This window comes from Elephantulus edwardii, unplaced genomic scaffold, assembly GCF_000299155.1.
Source record: "Elephantulus edwardii isolate Elephantulus edwardi_28Jun2011 unplaced genomic scaffold, EleEdw1.0 scaffold00019, whole genome shotgun sequence".
In the NCBI taxonomy this organism is placed as follows: Eukaryota; Metazoa; Chordata; class Mammalia; order Macroscelidea; family Macroscelididae; genus Elephantulus; species Elephantulus edwardii.
In genome coordinates, this window is record NW_006399769.1 from 6002108 (window position 1) to 6025232 (window position 23125).

A 23125-nucleotide genomic window follows, 5' to 3' on the forward strand; every position below is an offset into this window, starting at 1 on the left:
CCACTCTACAACCCTCATTGCATACTCCTACGATAAAAATAATGCCCTAAAATATAATACTTTTAGACTATTCTCTCCCCCATAGACTTCAATGCCATAAACATATTTCATCCAGTTTTTCTCAGCCTTACCCCCACCCCACAATCTTACTCTTATATGCAGCCCTGATGCATATTTGTTAACAATCTGTAGGCTACATCCAATCAACAAATTCAATATTTTGTTGTTGTTATATACAACTAAGTTGGAGCAACTCATAAATGACCCTCTAGTTGGTTTCAGAGCATATAAATTGCTCTGGAGGAGACTGCCCATCTTTTTCCCATGGAGCAGCAACACAAGCCTTTGTGTTGGCAGGGTAACTCCTTACCACTAAGACACCAAAGCTTTCAGTGTGTTTTGTGGTTGTTTTGTACTGTCAAGTTGACTATGACCTATAGTGAGCCTATGAACAATGGCTTTGAACCATGCCCTATCCTAAGCCAACCTCACTGTCTCTGACACACTGGACCTCATCGCCACAGTCACTGTGTCAATCCATCTCATCCTGGGCCTCTTCTCCGATGCTCATCCTTTGCTTCACCAAGCATGATATCCTTCTCCAAGGACTGGTCCCTCCTTGTAACATACCCAAAGCATGTGAGACAGAGTTTTAAAAGACTTGCTTCCAAGGAGTATCTTAGTTTCTTCCTCTCTAGGAGAGACCTTTTTGTTCTTTTGACAGTCCATAGTATGATCAATACTCTTCTCTAGCATCACAATTCAAAGGCACAGATTTTTCTTTTGTCATCCTTAGTCAATATTCAGCATTCAGACGCATAGCAAGGAATTGGGAAGACTATGGTCTCAGGTCCACCTTAGTCTCTAGACTGACATCGTTGCTCTTTAGCACTCTGGAGAGAACCTTGACAGCAGATTTTCCCAATGCAACTCATCTTTTGGTTTCTTGACTGTTGAAAACTGTGTGTTTTAACGGGAGCTATATAAAATCTCCTGAATATTCACGTTTTAAATAAGTCCCAGTGAGCTAAGATAACAGCAGTGGCTTAAGTAGGTCTTTTTAAAAAGGCTGAGTGGGTCACTGATTGGGATAGAGACATCATTTCAACTCTCCACCCAGTTACTGATGTAAATACAGTGATGATATAGTTTGGCCATTCACATATACACACACACATTCTATATCCTAACTGACTTGTAGACTTAACTTTGTACCACTGATCTGAATCACAGGTTGTCTGACAAGGGAAAGGTGATGGACCATTTTCATTGCCTTCCTTATACTCAGAATGTTATGCAAAACACAAAGCACCTAGAAGTCCTCTCATTAGGGAATTAATCATCACAGATTTAGACGGAACACTTCTCTTTGTCAGCATTCACAGAAAGGAGGTCCTCTATGTAATTTTCAATGGGAAATATGCTAAGTTAAAGACCATGTTCTAGACTGAACGTTTAGCCATGGCACGGGAGCTGGGATTGGTGGCAGATTTCGACCTTGCTTAGGGGCCAACCCTCCAGCTGTGAGATTCTAGGCATGATGGAATCATCTGTGGGACCGAATCCAACTATGGTTGGGTTGAAGTTTTTGTTTGACTTTTTTTTTTTACTCTTTTTTTAATGGATTTACATATAATCATTCATGTACATTGTGTTTCGTTTATGTACACTGTGTTTTGTATAGTAAGGCACATGTATTATGCTTTATAGAATTACTTACTATTGATTTGTGTCTGGTGTAATAGTCTGTGAGTTGGGGTGTAGGGTTACCCATGATCTCAGTGTTGGGAAGAAAACAAATTCTAGAGCCTTCTGAATGGTGGTATAGGTGAAGAATATTGAATAAGGACTGCAAACCAATGAATAAGTATGTGTGGAAGAAGTGCAGTGATTAGGCATTATTGTCGTGACAGGCGTCCAGAACAAAGGACTGCATAGTGGGGTGGACCTGGGGGGAGGGATTGTATAACAATGAAATAATTTTTCTTTAACTTTTCAAAGAGAAGAGTTAACTGGTGGGGGAGGGGTGGACAGGGAAAAAAATGCAACAATGAATGAATGGAAACCCTAAGTCTCTGTAAACTTTCATTAAAATTAATTAAAAAAAAAGTAGTGCAATTAGAATGCTGTTTCGAAGTGAGGATGGGTAGACTTTGTCTTTGGCATGTTCTCAGGAAGGACCAGTGCCTGGCAAAGGCCATCATGCTCAGAAATGGGGAAGGCCAACAAAGGAGAGGAGGATCCTCAAGGAGATGGCTTGACACAAGGGGCAAAGCAGAGATGAGGAGGATGGTGCTGGATCAGCGAACAGTCCGTTCTGATGTACACAAGGCCAATAAGTTAGCATTCATCTGATTGCACCTAACCACGGTAGCCTAGTGGTTAGGAGCTGTGCTGCAATCCCAAAGGCATGTGGTTTGAATCTATCTACCAGCTACCCCATAGGAGAATGATGGGCAATCTCCTTTCATGCAATTTATGGCCTCTGTAAACCCACTGAAGGATCAGTTATGAGTTGTTCCCACTCAAGAGTACATAATTAAAACAATAAGGTCATTTTGTTTTGGGGGGGAGTATCATTCTCACACAACTTAAAACTCACATTTTTTTCCTTCATCATTTAGAGTAAAATGAAAAGGATGAAAAAAAGGAATAGTCCAATGGCTAGTCAGGGGAAGAGAACTGAGAGGGAAGGATGTGGAGTGTGCTACAGGCAGATTTATCTGCCCCCTTTCTTTCCAAATCTTCAGCACTGTTCTCATAGAGGTACTGACGGTCCTGCATGGCTTGGCAGGCGAGACTCTGGGTCACACTTCAGGCATGATTCCCAATCTCTAGGACATCCAAGTGAATAGACACATCTCTGATTTTGCCAGAAGGACAATAAACTCAACTGCCATCAAACACTGAAAGAAAGGTGTTCAGCGGATAACAACATCTCACTTCCAGACCTCTAGATTTTATTGTTATTGAAGGGGAGCCTGGAAAGGCAGGCTTAAAATTAACCACCACTTTCTATTTGAAACTTTGCAAAGACTGGGCAGGTCTGTACACCAGCAGAAAGGAATCTGTATTTTAAATTTGACTGGAGGGACTTAATAGACAGTGTTTTCCTCTGCACCTGTGGCTACATATCTAATATTTTGGTGTTTCTCAGCTGCATCCTTTTGCAGGTGAGGCTGTTGACCTCGATTTTCCCTTCTGTTATTTCAAAGTCGACATTTTACAAGTTATCTAAGAATAGTTGAACCATAAAACTATTTTTCTATAGTCAAAAATTCTGGTGAAAAATGACTAGATTTCACAGTTTGCCTCTTGATTTTATAATCTAATTGAGCTCCTAAATTTAGATGTAAACTAAAAATGGTCTCTTCCCAGAATTAAGTTCTTTCCCCTATGCCCAGAGGCTTATGAATGTTTGAATGCAAGTATACGAATATATGAATGATTTAAGAACATAAACATAACACTTCTTGTTGTAATCATGCGCATTTTACTTGGACAATGTCGGTTTGGAATAGGTTTGTGAATAGAACCTGTTTTCATGTAAATGGGCTCAAGCAGCACCACTGGCTAGTTATTTAGGGAATCAGACAATGCCACCCTTGCTGGAAGTGCCTCAAGAAGAATTTCGTCTATGTACTTAATATTTGAACCCTCACTCTTGCTTCACATTGTTGTTGCCTAATACAGATCTTATTGATGGACGATGACTAAAAGATAGTGTGAGGTTTAATTTGATCTCTTTCTGTGTGGCACCTCTATCTGGCACGGCATGTTTCAGTTTTCATCTTGGAAGTGATGTCTAATGAAAGCTTTCTTTTGCTTCTCTGTGATAGTCTTTTTTTTCCTTTTCTTTTCAGCAGCATGGTTAGCCTGTTCATGCCTAGATGCAGCAACCATGCAATAACAACTAACAGAGAAATGCCAAACCAACAGGAAATAACGAACTTGTGAAATCCTCGGGGTCATCGCTATATGCACAATATGGGTATTCTAAACACTACTGGACTTATTCTAAATTTCTAAGCAGCTTACCTATGAAGAGAAACCATCACCAAAGCACATTTCTTTCAGGAATAACATCAGTTTTTTTTGCGGGAGTAGCTTAATGTTTCACATTTATAAATTGGAAAATATAAGCAGACTGATGATATTGTAGCAAATAAAACTCCCAAAACAAAGGAAACAACAACAAAATAAACTCATGCACAGAAAATCCATTTATAAAATGAAGCTTGGTGTATTTCGTGTATTTGCATCCACAAATTCTCACATACTTAGAGGTATATATTTGTGTGTGAGCACAACATTGCATTATGTTATATATTTTAATGAACGCCTTAAACTGAGTATGCATTATTTATACAAATTGTACATGACCCTGTTGTTGGCTGGGGTGGGGTGGGGGAGAAAAAGACTATTTTCAAACATGTTGTGTGGCTATTTTTAACCTGCCTGAGAACATTAATCAGAAAAGAGCTTAAATCTTACTTCCTCTGCTTGTCTCTCTGGTACAAATAGGATGACATGGTGTGAGTGGCCATAATACGAGATATGACAGAGCTAGGCTGTTTTGATATTTGTGTGAAGGACAAATTTAACTCTAAATCTCTTGGCCAGCCCTGACTTTCCCCATGTAATCAGGAGTCCATCCATGTCCAGCCCTTGTCTAAACCTCTGAGAAGACTCTGCCCTCCTTCCCTCCTTCTGCTGCTCTCTGATCTGACTTTCATGCTTAATCTGATCTAATCCTGCCAGCATTATCTTCATCTGTGCAATGAAACCTGGAGGATCCTTTCTCAGATTTGGTGAGGAAAGGCATTTACTAAATTATTTGCTCAAATCATATGGTAAGGTTTTAGCTCCTTATTTTTTTATTAGATGAGGAATGTAATGTTGAAGCAGAGTATCAATGATAAGTCAGAAATCTACATTTTGCCCTTATTTGGATTTTCTGAAACTGAGTGTAAAGAGACTGAAAGGACCATGAAGAAATAGAAAATGTCAATTGAAAATATTTCTACTTTGTAGAGTAGTTTTTAAAGGGGAAAACAGCGACTTAGATGTAAAAGTTATGCATTGAGAAATCTTATTAAAATAAAAAGCTTATTTCATGAGAATTTTATCCCATTCATTTGCCTCTCCTCTGGAGAAAATGGGCTGAGCAACATAATGGAACTTCCTTAGAATCTGTACTTTTTGTTTCTTCATATTGAAAGTGCAATAGTTATCATTGTGAAGAAGCTATAAATAAAATCTTACCTCTAACAAAAAGTAAGTACTTGTAAAGTATCAACATTTCCCACACAATGATATAATTATTAAACATGAATAACAAAGAATGCATACATTAGTTACAATAATAATTAAAGTTCTAAGCATATTTATCCTCTCTTTCATTAACAAGTAAATAAATTGAGTTAAGAGAGAAGACAAATATCTAAAGTATTTTTTAAAAGCAAGCACCTGATAAAAATGTCAACATTATTATTTGTGTCAGAATAAAAATGAAATCTTTAACTTTTGTTTTATGTCTAATTAAATATCATAACTAAACACACTGAAAATATTAGAAAGCAAAGATGCCATTATGAGAAAAGACATTTCCCCAAAGACATTCCACAGATTCATTTATTTGCTGGAGTGCATATGAGTATGTACACACATATATATTCCCTTATATCAATAGTCAGATCTTTCCTAAGAAGTAAGCTAATTGAGCTGTTTGTGTTGATAAACTCCTTTTTCTCCAGACTATTCCTCTCCGAGCCATAATTATTTGCAATTTGCCTAAGTCGTCCATTTACTGATACGTCAAGCATGAAACAGAGGCAATTCCAGAAAATGGAAATGCTTCTCAAAATCAATCTTTGGGAAATAATGTGGTAGAAGTTACTGTGTGATAGAAGACTACCTTATGACTGTCACATGGAGATGAATATTAATTTGTTGAGGTTAAGGTGGCTTTGTGCTTCATTTGTTGACTTGCTTAGCCGTCAGCAAAGCAGCATAGCCCAATTACTCTGGCAAAGCTATTTTTTTCCTAACAGGAGTTTTATGATTTTTATGTACTTACCAGTCAGCACACATAACAATGTCAAAATGTCCTTCCAGTTGAGAGACATCTGTCTCATTATCCCATCGCAAAACGCTTGAGGAAAAAAGATTTCAAAAATTATACTTAGGTATTTTTTTAAACTTATGATTTTGAGCTATTAGCACTATTTTTTGGCATTTGAAATAATTTTAAAGGTATATACAAATTATTTTTTAAAAACCTAGAGATGTAACTGTCTGTTCTACATTTTACTTAGTCTTCTATCTAGAAGAATAGTTCTCTAAGTATAATAGTTAAGCTCTTGTTAGTCTCCACAGATAAATTCACAAAAATGCAAAACTCATTGCTATTGAATCAGAACTGACCAGTAGACCTTCTACTGAGTTGGCAGAAGCTATAAATCACATGGAAGGAGATCACTCACCTTTCTCCCATAGAGTGAGTAACTGGTGGATTTGAACCACTAAACTTTGAAATGGTAACACAACTCCTTACCCACTCGGCCACCAGAGATTCTTCCTATGCAAACAAGGGGAGAGAATCCCAGTCTCTACAATAGTTACTGGAATGATTTTAGACCCTTAACAATGGGGTACAGACTGAAACAGAAGTCTCCCCTGTCTGACTGGAACACAAAATCATAAAAATAAATTATATGAGCTTTTGTGTATATATATCCTGTCTGGCATGTCAGTTGCAGATCTTATTGATGAAACCAGCAATTTAGCAAGATAGAAGAAAGGAATCAAAGAATAGCCAATTTTCATTTGGTACTTTTCAGTTCATAGGCATATTTTAAAATATGCCAGAATTTCACTCATTCTAACTCCGACTCCAAAAGAGGATGTTTTAAACTTCACATTAATAACAATAATTAATAAAATCTATTTGAAAACTCTCATTATATTTATGAAGCCAATCTGAGATTTCAGGCTACTCTCAATTAAGAACTGTGATGATTAGCATTTTACCACTTAAAGTCTTTTAATGATTCCGCCCTCCATCACAGTAAAACTATGTTTTGTAGCACTTTTCCCCCAAGTAAAACTGCTCTTATTTTCTGTTTTGACTGATGCTTAGAATGAAACTCAGGGATCAGATCCTACCCTGTCCAGTTAACAATTATTTATTTGGTAGATTCTTCATTTCTTCTATATGTTCACTGATTGAAAAGCTGTGTGTCTGAATATAAAAATAAATCCTATTTTAATAAGTCAGATATGCAAAGTGTACATATACATTAATGCACATCAGAGTTCCTCAATTTCTTATGGCAAAAAGACGACACATCATCAGGAAAAAGCTTGTGCAGATTGATTGATCGTCTGTCATGGACGTGCTCATAGGACTCATTTTTACTAAGCACCTACTATGTGTGAGGCCCTTCAGGGAAGCAGCCCAGTGGGTTAGATCTCACTGCCATCAAAGAGATTCCAAGTCCTAGTGATTCTGCAGGAAACAGTAAAACTGCCTCATGGGGTTCCTAAGACTATAAATCTTTACAGAAGCTGACTGCCACATCTTTCTTCTTCAGAGTAGCTGGTAGGTTCAAACTTCTGCTTTTTGGATTAGCAGCTGATGCTCCTTTGGCAGGCCATGTGGTTGTTGTTGTTATGTACCATCGAGTCAGAATTGACTCCAAGCTGACCTTCCAAAGGGTTTTCAGAGGCAATAAATCGTATGGGAGGAGAGTGTCCATCCTTCTACCGTGGAGCAGCTGGTGGATTTAAACCGTGTGCCTTTGGGATTGCAGTGCAGTTTCTTACCACTAGACCACCAGATGATTAAACAATTTTTGTTTTTTTTTAAAGTAGGAGAAATTCTGGCCACAAGTAATTTCAATGTTGTTATTATGTGCTGTCGAGTCGCCTGCAACTGATAGTGACCCTATGTACAACAGCCCTAAACCCTGACCTACCCTGTGCCAATCTTACTGTTTCTGACACACCCACCCCGATTACCCCAGTGACTGAATCAATCCACCTCATAGAGAGTCTTTCTCCCCTGCACTGTCCCTCCACCCTCCCAAGCATGACACCCCTCTCCAGGGATTGGTCCCTCCTTTGTAGCATCCTACAATCTGGAAGCACACATACTCTGAGCACTGGGGAAGGCTTCTCAGAGAAAAGTAAAAATGCCCCCCCACCCCACCCCAAATGCTTATTTTGGATCCCTCGGAAACTGTAAGCAGCTGGGGAGAATGAGAAAAAGACCAACACACATAGTTTCTGGAAATGGTGAGGCTTTCAATAGAACTGGGACTTGTGTTCAGTGGGACAGTGTGAGCCTGCTCAGCCCTCATCAAAGACAGAAGTGTCTTGAAGAGTTTCTACTGTAAATGAGATGATTTAAAAATCTTTAGCTACACTATACTTTCTCAGATCATAAAAGTAATGTAGTTCCCACCAAAGTTTGGGAAGCAGACAAAACATATTATGAATGTTCATACTATTCTCATTCTAAGAACAATTATTAAGATGTATTTAATACAAGTATATTTACTAAAGGAGTTCCTCAGGAAACCAAATGGCTAAAGTGCTCACATGCTACTCCAAGGGTCAGAGGTTGGAGTCCCTCCCCCAGTGCCTTGAAGTAAGGTCTGGTCCTCTCTTTTTGAAAAATCTGACATTGTAAACTCTAACGGGTACAGTTCTCCTTTGACACACACGGACCATCAAGAGATGCAATCAACCTGACAGCAGCTCGTAATGGTGGGAATTACTAAAAAGCACAAGAACCAAAAAGTACAAGAAATCCTAACGTGATGCTGGATGCTGGATTCCTGAGATACTTCAGTCTCTTGGCTCAATACTAATATACTGTAGAGAAAGAGATCTAGGTGGTAATTAGCTATATGTGTATATGTATATGTATAAGTATATTTATATGTATATGTATATATATAATCTCGCCTAACAACACATCAGCAGAAAACTGCCAGAAGTCCAGGCTGGCTTTAGAAGGGGTCGTGGTACTAGGGATATTGTAGCTAATGTTAGATGGATCTTAGCTGAAAGCAGGGAATACCAGAGGAATGGCTATCTGTGTTTCATTGATTATGCAAAGGCGTTTGACTGTGTGGATCATAACAAACTGTGGCTGACTCTGAGAAGAATGGGAATCCCAGAACACTTGAGTGTGCTAATGTGAAACCTGTACTTGGACCAAGAGGCAGTCATCAAAACAGAGCAAGGAAACACTGCATGGTTCAAAATTGGGAAGGGCGTACGCCAGGGATGTGTCATGTCTCCATACCTTTTCAACCTGTATGCAGAACAGACTATCTGGGAGTCTATAAGGAGAAATGTGGGGTCTAGATTGGTGGACGATCTATCAACAATCTGCGATATGCAGATGACACAACCCTGCTTACTGAAACTGAGGAGGACCTGAAGCGCTTGTTTCAGAGGGTCAAGGACTGTAGCCTCCAATATGGATTAAGGCTCAATGTCAAGAAGACAAAGATTCTCACCACTGGACCAATTGGCAGCATCAGGATGGATGGTGAAGAGATTGAGTTTGTTCATAGCTTTAGTTTGTTTGGCTCCACAGTTAACACTCTCGGCACCAGTAGCCAGGAAATTAAAAGACATATTGCAATGGGAAAGTCTGCTGTTAGGGACCTCTCCAAAGTACTGAAGAGCAATGGTGTCTCTCTGGAGACTAAGGTGCGTCTGGTACACGCCATGGTCTTTGCTATCACTTGTTATGTGTCAGAGAGTTGGACAATGACTAAGGAGGATAGGAGAATTGATGCCTTTGAGCTGTGGTGCTGGAGAAGAGTATTGAGGGTACCATGGACTGCTAGGAAAATAAACAGATACATCCTGGAAAGGGTCAAACTGGGTGGCTCCTAGGAGGCAAGGATTCTGAGGCTTCGCGTAACATACTTTGGACATGTAAGGAGGGACTGGTCCTTGGAGAGGAAGGGACAGTGCAGGAGGGGAAGGCCCTCTATGAGGTGGATTGATTCAGTGACTGGGGTAATCGGGATGGGTGTATCAGAGACGGTGTGATTGGCACAGGACAGAGCAGAGTTTAGGGCTGTTGTACATAGGGTCGCTATGAGTCGCAAGTGACTTGACAGCACATAACAACAACAAACAATCATATATTCCTTTTAAACAGTTCTTTCCTTCATTTATTGCAGTGCAATGTTCATTATCTATCTGTCCACTTTTATCCTATTCTCCTCCCAAATCCTCATGCGAGACCTGTTTTATAAGTGGTGCTATGCAATGAGACATTTCATTCACAATAATGTCCTGTAGGATCACCTATGTTGTGTAATGTTTTAGGAGTTCATTGTGTTTCAGTGTTGTGTAGTATTCCATTGTATGAGTATACCATAGTTTTTCTATCCATTCATTTGTTGATGAGGACCTGGGTTGCTTCCATCTCTTTGTTATTCTAAATAATGCAGCAATAAACATGGGTGTGCATATATCTGTTTGGATGGCAGTTATGTTCTCTTTAGGCGGTATTCCCAGTAGTGGCATTGCTGGATCAAATGGTATCTCTATTTCTAACTTTTTGAGAAAACGCCATACCACCTTCCATAGTTGTTGTTGTTCTTAAATGCTGTCGAGTCGTAGGTGACTTATAGCAACTCTATGAATGAAAGACCTGAACACTTGTATAACTTACTTCGTTTCTCCAAGTTCATTGGATTTCCAGAGGCAAGCTATTTCAGAAGTGGATGCCACTCCTGCTTCCAAGTTAGTTTTAATCAGGGAGCTCCACCAAACACTGTTTGTCATGGGTGACCAATATTGCATTTGGCACATCAGGGTCACAGTGTTCAGCATCACAGCAACCACGAATTACCTCTGTACAGCAAATCAACAGACCAGTGTTATACCACCTAGAAGAACCATTTTACACTCCCACCAGTGAATTAGGGTTCCAATCTCTCCAACATTGTTTGCTTCTTTGTTGAACTTTGCTATTGTTGCTGGGATGAGATGATATCTCACTGTTGTTTTTATTTGCATCTTTCTGATAGCTAGGGAATTTGAACATTTCTTCATGTGTTTCTTTGCCATCTGAATGTCTTCTTTGGTGAAGTGTCTATTTATATCCTGTGCCCACTTTGCAATTGAGTTGTTTACCTTTTTCTTGTTGAGGTGCTGGAGTATTCTATACAATTTTAGATATGAGTCCCTTATCAGATATATTACTACCAAATATTTTTCCCTATTCTGTAGTTTTCCTTTTTACCCTGTTGGAGATATTTTTCTGTGCATAGGGATTTGATTTTTTAGAAGGTCCCATTTATCTATTTTGTTCTCTTCTGGTTGTAGGTTTTTCATTATGCTCGGAAGACTGTTCATACTGTGGATTGGGCCTTCTAGAGTTCTTCCAAGATTTTCTCTAATGAAGTTTATAGTCTTTGGTTTTACTCTTAGGTCCTTGATCCACTGTGAGTTGGTTTTTGTGTATGGAGTGAGGTGTGGGTCTTCTCTGAGTTTCCTACGAATGGTTTCCCAATTTTGCCAACACTATTTGTTACAAAGGCTCCCATTTCCCCACTTAACTGATCTCATCTCCTTGTAAAAAATCAGTTGACCATAGGTAGAAGGGATGATTTCTGGGTTCTCAATTCTATTCCACTGATCTATGTGTCTTCTACTGTACCAGTACCATGTTGTTTTGACCACAATGGCTGCATATTAGGATTTGAAATCAGGAAATGTGATGCCTCCTACCTTGTTTTTCTTTTTCAGAAGTGCTTTACTAACTCTATTCCAAACAAAATTGGAAATTGCCTTTTCTATCTCATTAAAGAACAAAATTGGTATCTGTATTGGGATTGCATTAAACGTGTAGATTGCCTTTCATAGAATTATCATTTTCATGATATTGAATCTTCCTTTCCATAAGCATAGTATATTTTCCCATTTTTTCCAGGTCTCTTTTTATTTTTGTAGTAATGTTTTGTAATTTCTTTGTATAGGTCTTTTGTGCCCCTAGTTAGATTTACTCCCAAGTATTTAATCTTGTGAATAGCTATTGTGAAAGATACTTTTCCCCTTAGCTTCTTTTCTATATTCTCTTTGTGACTGTAGACAAATGCAACTGATTTTGTATGTTGATCCTGTATCCTGCCACTTTGCTGATAACCGGTCTACTATGTCCAATAATTTTCTGAGTCTTCAGGGCTTTATAAGTATGCTATCATATCCTCTGCATATAGAGATATTTTTACCTCCTCTTTGCCAATTTGAATACCTCTTATTTCTTTCTCTTATCTTATTGCTACCGCTAAGACTTCCAATACAATACTGAATAGGAGAAGTGATAGTGGGCATCCTCGCCTAGTTCCTTTTCTCAAAGGGAATGTCTTTAACCTCTCTCCATTGAGAACAATGTTGCTCTTGGGTTTGCATATATACTTTTTGCTACGTTGAGGAAATTCCCCTCTATTCCTATATTGCTGAGATTAATCAGGAAATGGTGTTGGATTTGGTCAAAGGTTCTTTTCCTGCATCAATTTATAGGATCACAAAAGGGATTTTGAAGTCTTCATATAGCATATGGCTCTCCAGTTCCCATAATCAGGTGACTGACTCTATGCCTCTACTATTCCCATAATTATGGGAATGTCAGACTAACCTAAATTACAATCTTCCTTTATTGTTGTTGTTGTTATGTGCCATCAAGTCACTTGTGACTCATAGCGACCTTATGTACAACAGCTCTAAACTCTGCTTTGTCCTGTGCCAATTTCATTGTCTCCGACACACTCATCCTGATTGCCCCAGTCACTAAATCAATCCACCTCATAGAGGGCCTTCCTCTCCTGCGCCGTCCCTCCACCCTCCCAAGCATAATGTCCCTCTCCAAGGACCGGTCCCTCCTTACAACATGACCAAAGTATGTCAGATGAAGTCTCAGAATCCTCGCCTCCAAGGAGCCGCCCGGTTTAACCCTCTCCAGGATGAATCTGTTTGTTTTCCTAGCAGTCCATGGTACCCTCAACACTCTTCAACACCAAAGCTCAAAAGCATCAATTCTTCTAGCCTTCCTGGTCATTGTCCGGCTCTCTGACGCATAACAAGTGATTGCAAAGACCATGGCCTGTACCAGACGCATCTTAGTCTCCAGAGAGACACCACTGCTCTTCAGTACTTTGGAGAGGTCCCTAACAGCAGACTTTCCCATTGCAGTATGTCTTTTAATTTCCTGACTGCTGGTGCCAAGAGTGTTGATTGTGGAGCCAAGCAAACTAAAGCTGTGAACAATCTTGATCTCTTCACCATTCATCCTGATGCTGCCAATTGGTCCAGTGGTGAGAATTTTGTCTTCTTGATATTGAGCCTAATTTGGAAAATAGTTTAATCTCTGCATTTCCCTTTTCAACTGTAAAGTAAGGGATAACCTTAACACCTTTCAGGGGCACCATGCACACTGTACTTTGTATTATTTACATGGTATAGAGAGATTGGTGGGCTCTAGAGATGAGCAACCAGGCAACTTTATATCTTAGAAGGTTAGAGATTTTAATATTCAAGGAGCTGGTCCTTCCAACACCGGGGCCTCTCAGTTCCTTAAAGTCTTTTCCTCCAATGGTATTACTCTCCACCCTCCTCAACTATTCTCATGAATGGTCACACAGGAGCAGTATTTCTGCAATAGAAAGGATGATATTTGTTGCTGTTTGTTTATGATCTTGTAGAGAATAATATTGAATGAAAGACGATAATAATAAAGGAATACTAGATGAGCGAGCTCTGGTAGCCTAGTGGCAAGGAGCTGCGCTGCAATCCTGAAGGCACATAGTTCGAGGTCACCGGTTACGCTGTAGGAGAAAGATAGGCAACCTCTTCCCATGTGATTAATTGCCTTTGAAAACCTGCCAGAGCGTCAACTATGGTTTGGTTCTGACTCTATGATGCACAACAACAACAACAGTATAAGATGAGATTAAAAAGTGAAGATATTAAAAATATGAGTCCACTGCTTATGTGCTTAGACATCACAGCAGTGTTTCTTCACATTTATTTTCTTGTTAAGTTGAGTGTTCTTGCCCTCAGACCAGTAGTTGTACACTGTTCAAAGACTGGCACCGGTGTGAACTCTATTCCTTGAGTTACTCTGCTCTAGGCTTAGCTTTACTAGCACCTGCAAACATGGCTGACTGTCTGACCACCTCCTCCTATCTTGCATAGCTCACCCTTTCTTAAGCTCTAACTATTCTTCAAACCCATTGGTTTAGAATCTATTGATCTTAACACCACGTTACTTTTCCTCTTAGCTAATATTTACCTTCCGCCTCTGGATCCATTTCTGTCTGTATGAAATTCCATAGCCAATTATCACTCTCTTTTATACACCCTCAGCTCTGTTGCCCCTCTTACCTCCTCATGTGTTAAATTCTGCTCTCGGCCTGCTATGTGGCTGCACCTGTGCACCCAAATGTGGCCAGAGGAAAACACCTCCTGACTGGCTACGCTTTAAATTCGTGGTCATGAGCCTAAAGTGGGCTCTTAATGATGCCTGGAAGTTGCACTTAACATTTCCTTTGTCCATTTACTCTCCCACTCTTCTAGGTCATTATTTTTCACTGTCTTCGGTCTTTTGAAAATTTTAACACCTCATCCTCATCCTCACTTTCATCTGATGATTTTGCTTCTTGCTTCGCTGTCAAAATTACAGCAATCAGAAGAGAACTTTCATAAACTCCCACCACCATACTTAAAGCTCCTCACAGCATCAACACCTACACACTCTGACTTTCTGCCTGTTAACATAGATGAACTACCCAGACTTCTGCCTAAATCCAGTTGCTCATCTTATACCCTAGATTCATCTCTCTCATTCACTGAAGGGCAGAGCTCTCACAACTTTGCTTTCTCTATATTATCAGGGTTTTTACCTACCTCCCCCATTTCTACTGGTTCCTTTCCATAAGTACCCCATTAGTTGGTTTTCTGCTCTTAAAATAAAATATCCTCTGTTGACACCATTTTCCACCCTAGCTATTCCCCATTTCCTACTCCTTCTTTACAGAAAAAAAAATAAATAAATTGCTTCTCTCACTTTCCTTTAAGGAGATCCAGGTGCACAGTGCTTCACATGTGGGTTACTAACCAAAAGGTTGGTAGTTTTAATCCACCAGACACCACCCAGGAGAAAGACAAGGCCGTCTTCATCCATAAAGATTTGTAGCCTTGAGAACCCAGTAAAAGGGATGTCATGAGTTGAGACTGACTTGAAGGCAGTAGATTTTCTCCCTTTCATTTCCCTTTCACTTTAACATCATTGTTTTCACTATGATTGTGTGAAACTCACCAATTATTTTCAGACTGCTAAATTAAAGTCAGTTCTTATTCTTCACCTTACTTGATCTATCAGCCTGGAATTTTTCCTATGAACTTCTGAATCATATAGTCAAATTCTTCCTTTAATACATCTACTTAAATATTTAATAGATTTCTCAATATTAACATGCTCAAAATGGAATTTCTAAAATCAGCTTCATCTGTGATATTTTATATCTGTTAATTAAAATTCCAACCTTGAATATATCCTCAGTGATTTTCTCATATGAGCACTCCATCTCATATCAAATAAGTCAAAATTTGAACTTTGCTTATCTTCTTCTGGTCCCACCATAGTCTAACAAATGATCATCTCTACATCTCTTTTCAAGAAAGCAGCTACAATGAGCCAGTCAAAACATGTATCAGATGTTCTCTATGTAACACATTTTAATGACTCCTCTTTTCACTCAGAATAGAAGTCAAAGTCTTTACAATGACCTCTTAGACTCTGTGCAAGCCAAGTGTGATCCTCACTCTCACCTCATATCACTCTACTTCCTCTTTGCTTTCCTTGTTCTAGAAACACTGGCCTTCCTAAAATTTCTTGAATGCTATAGGCATTTTTTTTGTCCTGAAGCATTTATATTTGCTGCTCCCCTTTTCTAGAATGTTCATCCTCCAGATGAATGGAGAAAGGATTGAGGTTGTCAATTACTTCATCTTATTGGATTCACAATCAACATGCTTGGCACAAGTAATCTGGAAATCAAAAGACAAGTTGCATTGGGAAAATCTGCTGTCAAGACCTTTCTAGAGTGCTGAAGAGCCACATGTCAACTTAAAACTAAAGTGAACTTGATCCAAGAAATGGTCAATGCTTGCTATACATCTGAAAGCTAGACAAAGACTAATGACAGAAGAAGAATCTATGCCTTTGAGTTGTGGTGCTGGAGAAGAACACCGGACATTCCATGGACTGCTAACAGAACAGTCTGTCCTAGAGAAAATGAAACCAGTATGCTCCTTGGAGGCAGGGATGGTTTTATTCTGTCTCATATTATTTTGTTGTTGTTGCTGTTAGGTGCCATCGGGTCAAATACAACTCATAAAAACCCTATGAGTAATAGATAAAAAGTTTGTCCTAGCAGGGTGCCAGCCTCACAATCTCCACCATACTCAAGCCACTGTTGTAGTAACTGTTTCAATCCATCTCTGATAGGACCTTTATTTCTTTTGCTGACCCTCTACATTTTCAAGCATATCCTTTTCTAAGGATTGATGCAGAGGTCAAGAACTGCAGCATTCAATATGGATTGAAGCTCAGCATCAAGAAAACAGATTCTCACTACTGGTCCAATTGGCAGCATCATGATAGATGGTGAAGAGATTTAGATTGTTAGCAGCTTTAGTTCGCTTGGATTCACAATCAACACTCTTGGTACCAGCAGCCAGGAAATCAAAAGATGAATCTCACTGGGAAAGTCTGCTGTCAAGGACATCTCCAGAGTACTGAAGAGCAACAATGTCAGTCTAGAGACTAAAGTGCACCTGATCCAGGTCATGGTCCTCACAATTACGTGCTCTGCATCGGAAAGCTGGACAATGACTAGAGATGACGGAAGGAGAATTGATGCCTTTGAGCTGTGGTGCTGGAGAAGAGTACTGAATATATACCATGGACTGCTAGAAGAACAAACAGGTTCATCCTAGAGAGGGTGAAACCAAGCTGCTCCTTGAAGGTAAGGATTCTGAAGCTCTGTCTGACATATTTTTGGCATGTTGTGAGAAGGGACCAGTCCTTAGAGAGAGACATTATGCTTGGGAGGGTGGAGGGACAGGGCAGGCGAGGAAGATCCTCAATGGGATGGATTGATTCAGTGACTAGGGTTGACAGTCATCCCAGACAGTAAAGTTGGCTCAGGATAGAGCCAGGGTTCAGGGCTGCTGAACTTGCGACACTATGAGTCACAGGTGACTTGATGGCACATAACAACAACAACAGTAAGGGCTAATGTCTCCTGAAAACATGCTCAGAGTAGGTGAAACAAAGTTTCACCATCCTTGCCTGTAAAGAACACCTTGGTTGCCCATTCTCCAAGACAGAGGAATTTGTTCTTTTGGCAGTCCGTGGTATATTCTAACACTTTTTTTTTTTACTATTATCCATTGGCATAAATGTTTCTTGTTCTTCCTTATTCATTGTCCAACTTTCACATGCCTATGAAGCAACCTAAAATATCAAAGTTTGGGTCAGATGTACCTTAGTCTTTAGATTGACATCCTTGCTCTTTCAAATTTTCGAGAGGTCCTTGACAGCAGATATAGCCAACATAAATTGTCTTTTGATTTCTTGTCTTGACTGCTGATTCCATGTGTGTTGACTGTGGATCCAAGTAAATGAATTGTTGACAGCTTCATTTTTTTCCCATCTATCTTGCTGTTGCATTTTGGTCCAGTAGTGAGTGTGTTTTTTGTTTCTGGATGTTGAGACATAATGCATATTGAAGGAAGTAGCCTTTGATCTTCTTCAAAAGTTCTTCAACTCATTGTTGTTTAGTCAGAACCAACTCTTCAGTTGACACTTTATTGGGGTTTTTGAGACTGTGAACTGCTTGAGAGGAGATGACTTACCATTCTTCCAAGGAGCTGATGGTGGATTCAAATGGTCAGAGAATTGTGGAAGAAATAAATAAAACTATGAAAGCAGAGATAAGTGAAGGGACAAGGGACTAGAAAAGAACCCTGGTGGCATTGTAAGTGCTCAGAAGTTAATCCAAAGGTTAGCGTTCAAACTTATGGAGAGAGATGTGGCAATGCCTCTGTAAAGATTATAGCCTTGGAGACCCTAGGGTGCAATTCTATTCTATGATAGTAACACTAAGAGTAGGATTCATTTCATGGGCCTAAGGCAGTGCTTTCCAAAGTGTAGTCCTCAGAACCACATCATCATCCATGTTTGAAATGCAGATTCACAAGCCAGGCCTGAATCAGAAATTCTAGTTAACAAGCTCTCTTTGTTAAGATTCATGTTCAAGTTTGAAAGCCACTGACCAAGAAGAAAGAGAAAGGAGTGGTTTTATCCAGCTAACCTCTGAGAAGCAGTATCTCTCTGGTGTTTTCATTTGTATGACCTTAATGACTTAAGTGCAAGGTCTGTTGGCGTAGTCTGTAGGGAACAGCACGACTAACCCAAAGATCACTCTTTTCTGGTGGTTTTAATCACATGAGAAACAAGTCCAGGGAAGCCTGTGAGAGCAGGAACTCAGCAGGTTGTTTGGCCCCGTTGAGTAGATTCTGACTTAATAGTGACCCTACAAACAAGAGATTGAAACTGTGCCCTAGTCTGTACCATCCTTGCAATCTCCACACTTAAGTTCATAGCTGCAGTTACTGTGTCAATACATCTCCTTGAGAATTTCTTTCACTGATGTTTAACTTTTCCAAGTATGATGTCTTTTCGCAAGTACTGATAGTTCCTAACAACATGTCCAAAGTATGTGAGACCAAGTTTCACCATCCTTTAAGGAGGGAGCTCTGGTGACCTAGTGGCAAGAAGCTGTGCTGCAGTCCCAATGGCACATGGTTCGAGTCCATGACCTGCTCTGTGGGAGACCCTGACAGCACTTCCTCCAAGACAGATTTACTTGTTCTTTTGGCAGTCCACAGTGTATAGTCAATACTCTTCACCACCACCATAATTCAAACCTTTGATAGAGTGTAGTCTTACCACTTTTCTATCACTCCTTTTACTGGAAAATAAAAAGAATGACAGAATATCTTCTGACAGATTTCCATCTTCCACAGCTTCCCGCTCTTACTGTAATGTTTTTGAATCTCTATTTCCCCATTGAATTTAAAATTCGTCTCGCATTTGAGGCAGGGCAATTCTTTATTCTGTGGGTCTGTTCCTTACATCATAGAATGTTTGCCATCTTGGCTCCCTTGATTAATGTGACAGTCGCTGTGACAATCAAAGCCAACAAAAATGCCTCATACAATTACTAATAGGAAGCAAGATAAAACACAGAGTCCATCTAAGGTTAAGAACTACTACTATTGGATTATTACTAAGGATTCTCCCATTTCTGATGCATGCTTCTTGCTGAATCCCCAAAACTAAAGGCTCAGAGTGGAAAAAAAATACGAATCAGAACTGTCTTCACATTTGTATACTCTTTCCCTTTTCACTACCATTCGCATCTTAATGGTGATTACACCATAGAAATTCAGAGTCCAAAGGAGGAGTAAAGCCTCTGCGTGAGTTAACTAACTCACTACCATTGAGTTAGACTTCAGAGATGACCCTCCAGGAGGTTAGCAGAGACTGTTTAGTCACATGGGAGAGGACTGCTCATCTTTCTCCCATGGAACAATAACTGGTGGATCCAAATCAACTGTCCTTGTGTTGACAGCACAACCCTTCACTCACTAGGCCACGAGAGCTCCTTTATGTAGGAAGCAAAACAATCTCTTTCCTAAGCGCAGACAGGAGAATATCCAGTTATCTTTCAGTTATACCAAACAGGCCTTATCAAGGTGTGGTCTGTGATCCCGATATATTAGCATCACTGGAGGATGTTAACAAACTGTCAGATTCATCAGCCTCGATCTCGAGGAGTCTGATTCAACAAGGTTGAGTTGAGGCTTGGTAATCAATGTCTTTTAAATAAACACTGTAAGTGATTCCAATAACTACGAGTTGGGGACCATGTTGACATATCTACATCTAGATGTCTGCCTGAATGAATTCTTTATGGGAGAAGATTACCACATTCCCCCCCCCGCCCCCAGGAATAGCTGGTGGATTTGAACTACCAACCTTTTCATTAGCAGCAGAGCACTTACATCATCAGGCCTCCTCAGAGAAAGTATTTACTCAAAATAATTTTTTAATCCCCAGAAAAATGAGAAAATTACCTATGTTGTTGTTGTTGTTAAGTGCTGTTGAGTTGCAGGCAACTCATAGCGACCCTATGAAGGAGAGTCCTCGACGCTTGGGTGCCTTTCATCCTCTCTCCAGGTTCATAGAGTTTCCGAAGGCAAGCTATTATGGAAGTGGACGCCACTCCTCCTTCCAAGAAAATTACCTATAGACAACTGAAAATAGCTTATAAATTATATCCTTAGGGAACTTTGGCAGCTTAGTGGTAAGGGATTGTGCTGCCAATGCAAAGGTATGTGGTTCAAATCCACCAGCTGCTTTGTGAGAGAAAGATGGGTAAATCTCCTCCTGTGTGATTTACTGCCTCTGAAAACCCTCTGTAGGGTCAGCTATGAGTCAGTTCCAACCTGATGGCACACAGCAACAACAATAAAAATAAATCATGTCCTTTCCTTTTTCTCTAAGTACATATTGTCTATAAATAAGACTCCACAGTAGATGGAGCTGTTTTAATGACTGTAAATCTAGACAACTTTACAGCAGTGAGATATTTTAGTGTTTAAAGAAAAAAACTACTTGAGTGGTTCCCGAAGTATGGCTGGCTCCTCAACTCCACAATGTCAATGTCACTCTTCAGAAGTAAAAAATCTAGGGCTGGAAGTAAAAAAACCTAGGGCTGGTCTTTCACAGTGGAGGCCCACAGTCTGTGCTGCCTTCCAAGTGGTGCTGTTACCACAGATGCAGTGTCCCACTCCAGCCTGTGTGCTTCTGGATGGACCTTAAGGCTGATCCCACCCGTAGGCTCTGTCATTTATTTGAAATAAAACTTATTTTGGATCCCAAACAGAAGACATATTTTTCTAACATATGTACTGTGTCTGATGTTGCTAACCAGTAGTAGTCTATACTTGGTATAGAGGAATGGTAAAGGGTTTTCACATGTTGGCATGAGAGATACGAGATTCCCATCCTTCTTCGATGGAGCACCTGGTGGTCTCAAATGGTGTGCCTTTGGGATTGCAGCACAGCTTCTTGCCACAAAGCCACTAGAGTGCCCATGATATTAGTGATATTGTTTAGTAATTTCCACACTCTGTCAGATCACCTTTTTTTGGAATGGGAATAAATATGGATCTCTTCCAGTCAGTTAGCCAGGTAGCTGTCCTCCAGACTTCTTGGCATAAGCTGGTGAACATGTCCAGGGTTCCATCTGTTTGTTTAAATATATCGGTTGGAATACATTGAAATACATCAATTCCTGGGGCCTTGTTTTTTGCCAATTCATTCAGAGCAGCTTGAACTTCCAGCTTCATCATTATTGCTTCTTGGTCATAGGCTGTTTGATGTCTTGTGTGTCAACCAATCCTTTTTGGTGCTTCCATCTTCTTTTGATGCTTCCTGGGTCACTCAATATTCTGTCCATAGCATCCTTAAGCATTGCAACTCAAGGCTTGAATTTGTTCTCCAGTTCCTTCAACTTAAGAAACACTCAACGGAATACTATGCAGCATGTAGGAGTAATAACTTTGTAAATTACTACCTAACTTGGGAGGGACTGGAGAGCATTATTCAGAGTGAACTCAGTCCCACAAGGATAAATATTGTATAAGACCGTTATTGTAGAATGAGTATAAGGATCCAGGAGGGATGGGAGGGGCCGGAAGCAGAGGGATGTGGATGTGCAGAGGGTAAAGGGGGCTCAATCATTGGGTTGTACACTTTGATGGGTAGGGAGGGTGAGGGAAATTGAAATAATTTCTTCAAATTTGTATTTGAATTTTGTAAATAAACTAGTGGGGTAGAGGGAAGAAATACTGAGTGAGTTCATCCCTTTTGTGAACATTAGGAAAACCAAAATATTCACCATTGGACCAATTGGCAGCATCATGATAGATGCAGATAAGACTGAAGTTGTTAACAATTTTATCCTCCTCCTATTAACAATCCACATCCTTGGTATAAGCAGTCAGGAATCAAAAGGCAACTTGCCCTGAGAAAATCTGCTATCAAGGACCTCTCTAGAGTGATGAAGAGCAAAGATGCAATTCCAAAGTTTAAAGAGCACTTGATTTAAGCTACAGTCATCTCAGTTGCATGCTATGCATTTGAGAGCTGGACAATGAGAGAGGATAAGAAGAAGAATCAATGTCTTTGAGTTGTGGTGCTGTATTGAACATGGACTGAGGAGAGAATAGAACTGTTTTGGAGAAAGTGAAGAGAGGTTTCTCCTTGGAGGCAAAGATTTGGAAACTCCGTTTCACATGTTGTTGTCAGAGCAGCCTGTCCTTGAAGGTCATCATGCTTGGAAGAATAGAAGGTCAGTGCAAGAGATTAAGATCTTGGATGAGATGGACTGACACAGTGACACAGTGCTGCAATGGGATCCAGTGTGTTGAAGACGGTGAGGCTGGCTCAGGATAGGGCAAGGTTCAGAGCCATTGTTCATGGAGTTGCTATGAGTCACAGTCTATTTGATGGTACATAACAACAACCATCAACATTTAATGAGAAAAGCACCTGATCTTTTCCATAGATGCTGGAAGGACATATGCATTAATAGACATATATATTCATGACAAATATAAGCACAAGAAAGGGCCAGCCACGGGTTGATTCAAATTTGACAGTACTAAACACACACACACAATCACACACTCACACACGCACATATATATGCATGCACTCATACATGTTGTTTAGCACTGTCAGTTTGGAATTGACTCATAGCTGACTCTGCAGTGGGTCTTCAGAGGCAGATAACTGCACAAGAGGAGACTACCCATCCTTCTTCCATGGAGTAGCTGTTGGACTGCTGGATTCAAACCATGTATCTTTGGGATTGCATGCAGCTTCTTATCACTAAGACACCAGAGCTTCCTCTCCCCCCACCCCCCCGTCTCTCTCTCTCTCTCTCTC

General features: G+C 40.0%; 1 protein-coding gene across 1 annotated transcript in view; it reads right to left on the reverse strand.

Moving 5' to 3' along the window:
* CAMKMT (calmodulin-lysine N-methyltransferase) overlaps positions 1 to 23125 on the reverse strand; it is a 620355-nt gene that overhangs the window by 27646 nt on the left and 569584 nt on the right. The window contains exon 8 of the mRNA XM_006882313.1: positions 6080 to 6154. Within this exon, the coding sequence (XP_006882375.1) occupies positions 6080 to 6154 (75 nt within the window). The remainder of the gene's footprint in view (positions 1 to 6079; positions 6155 to 23125) is intronic.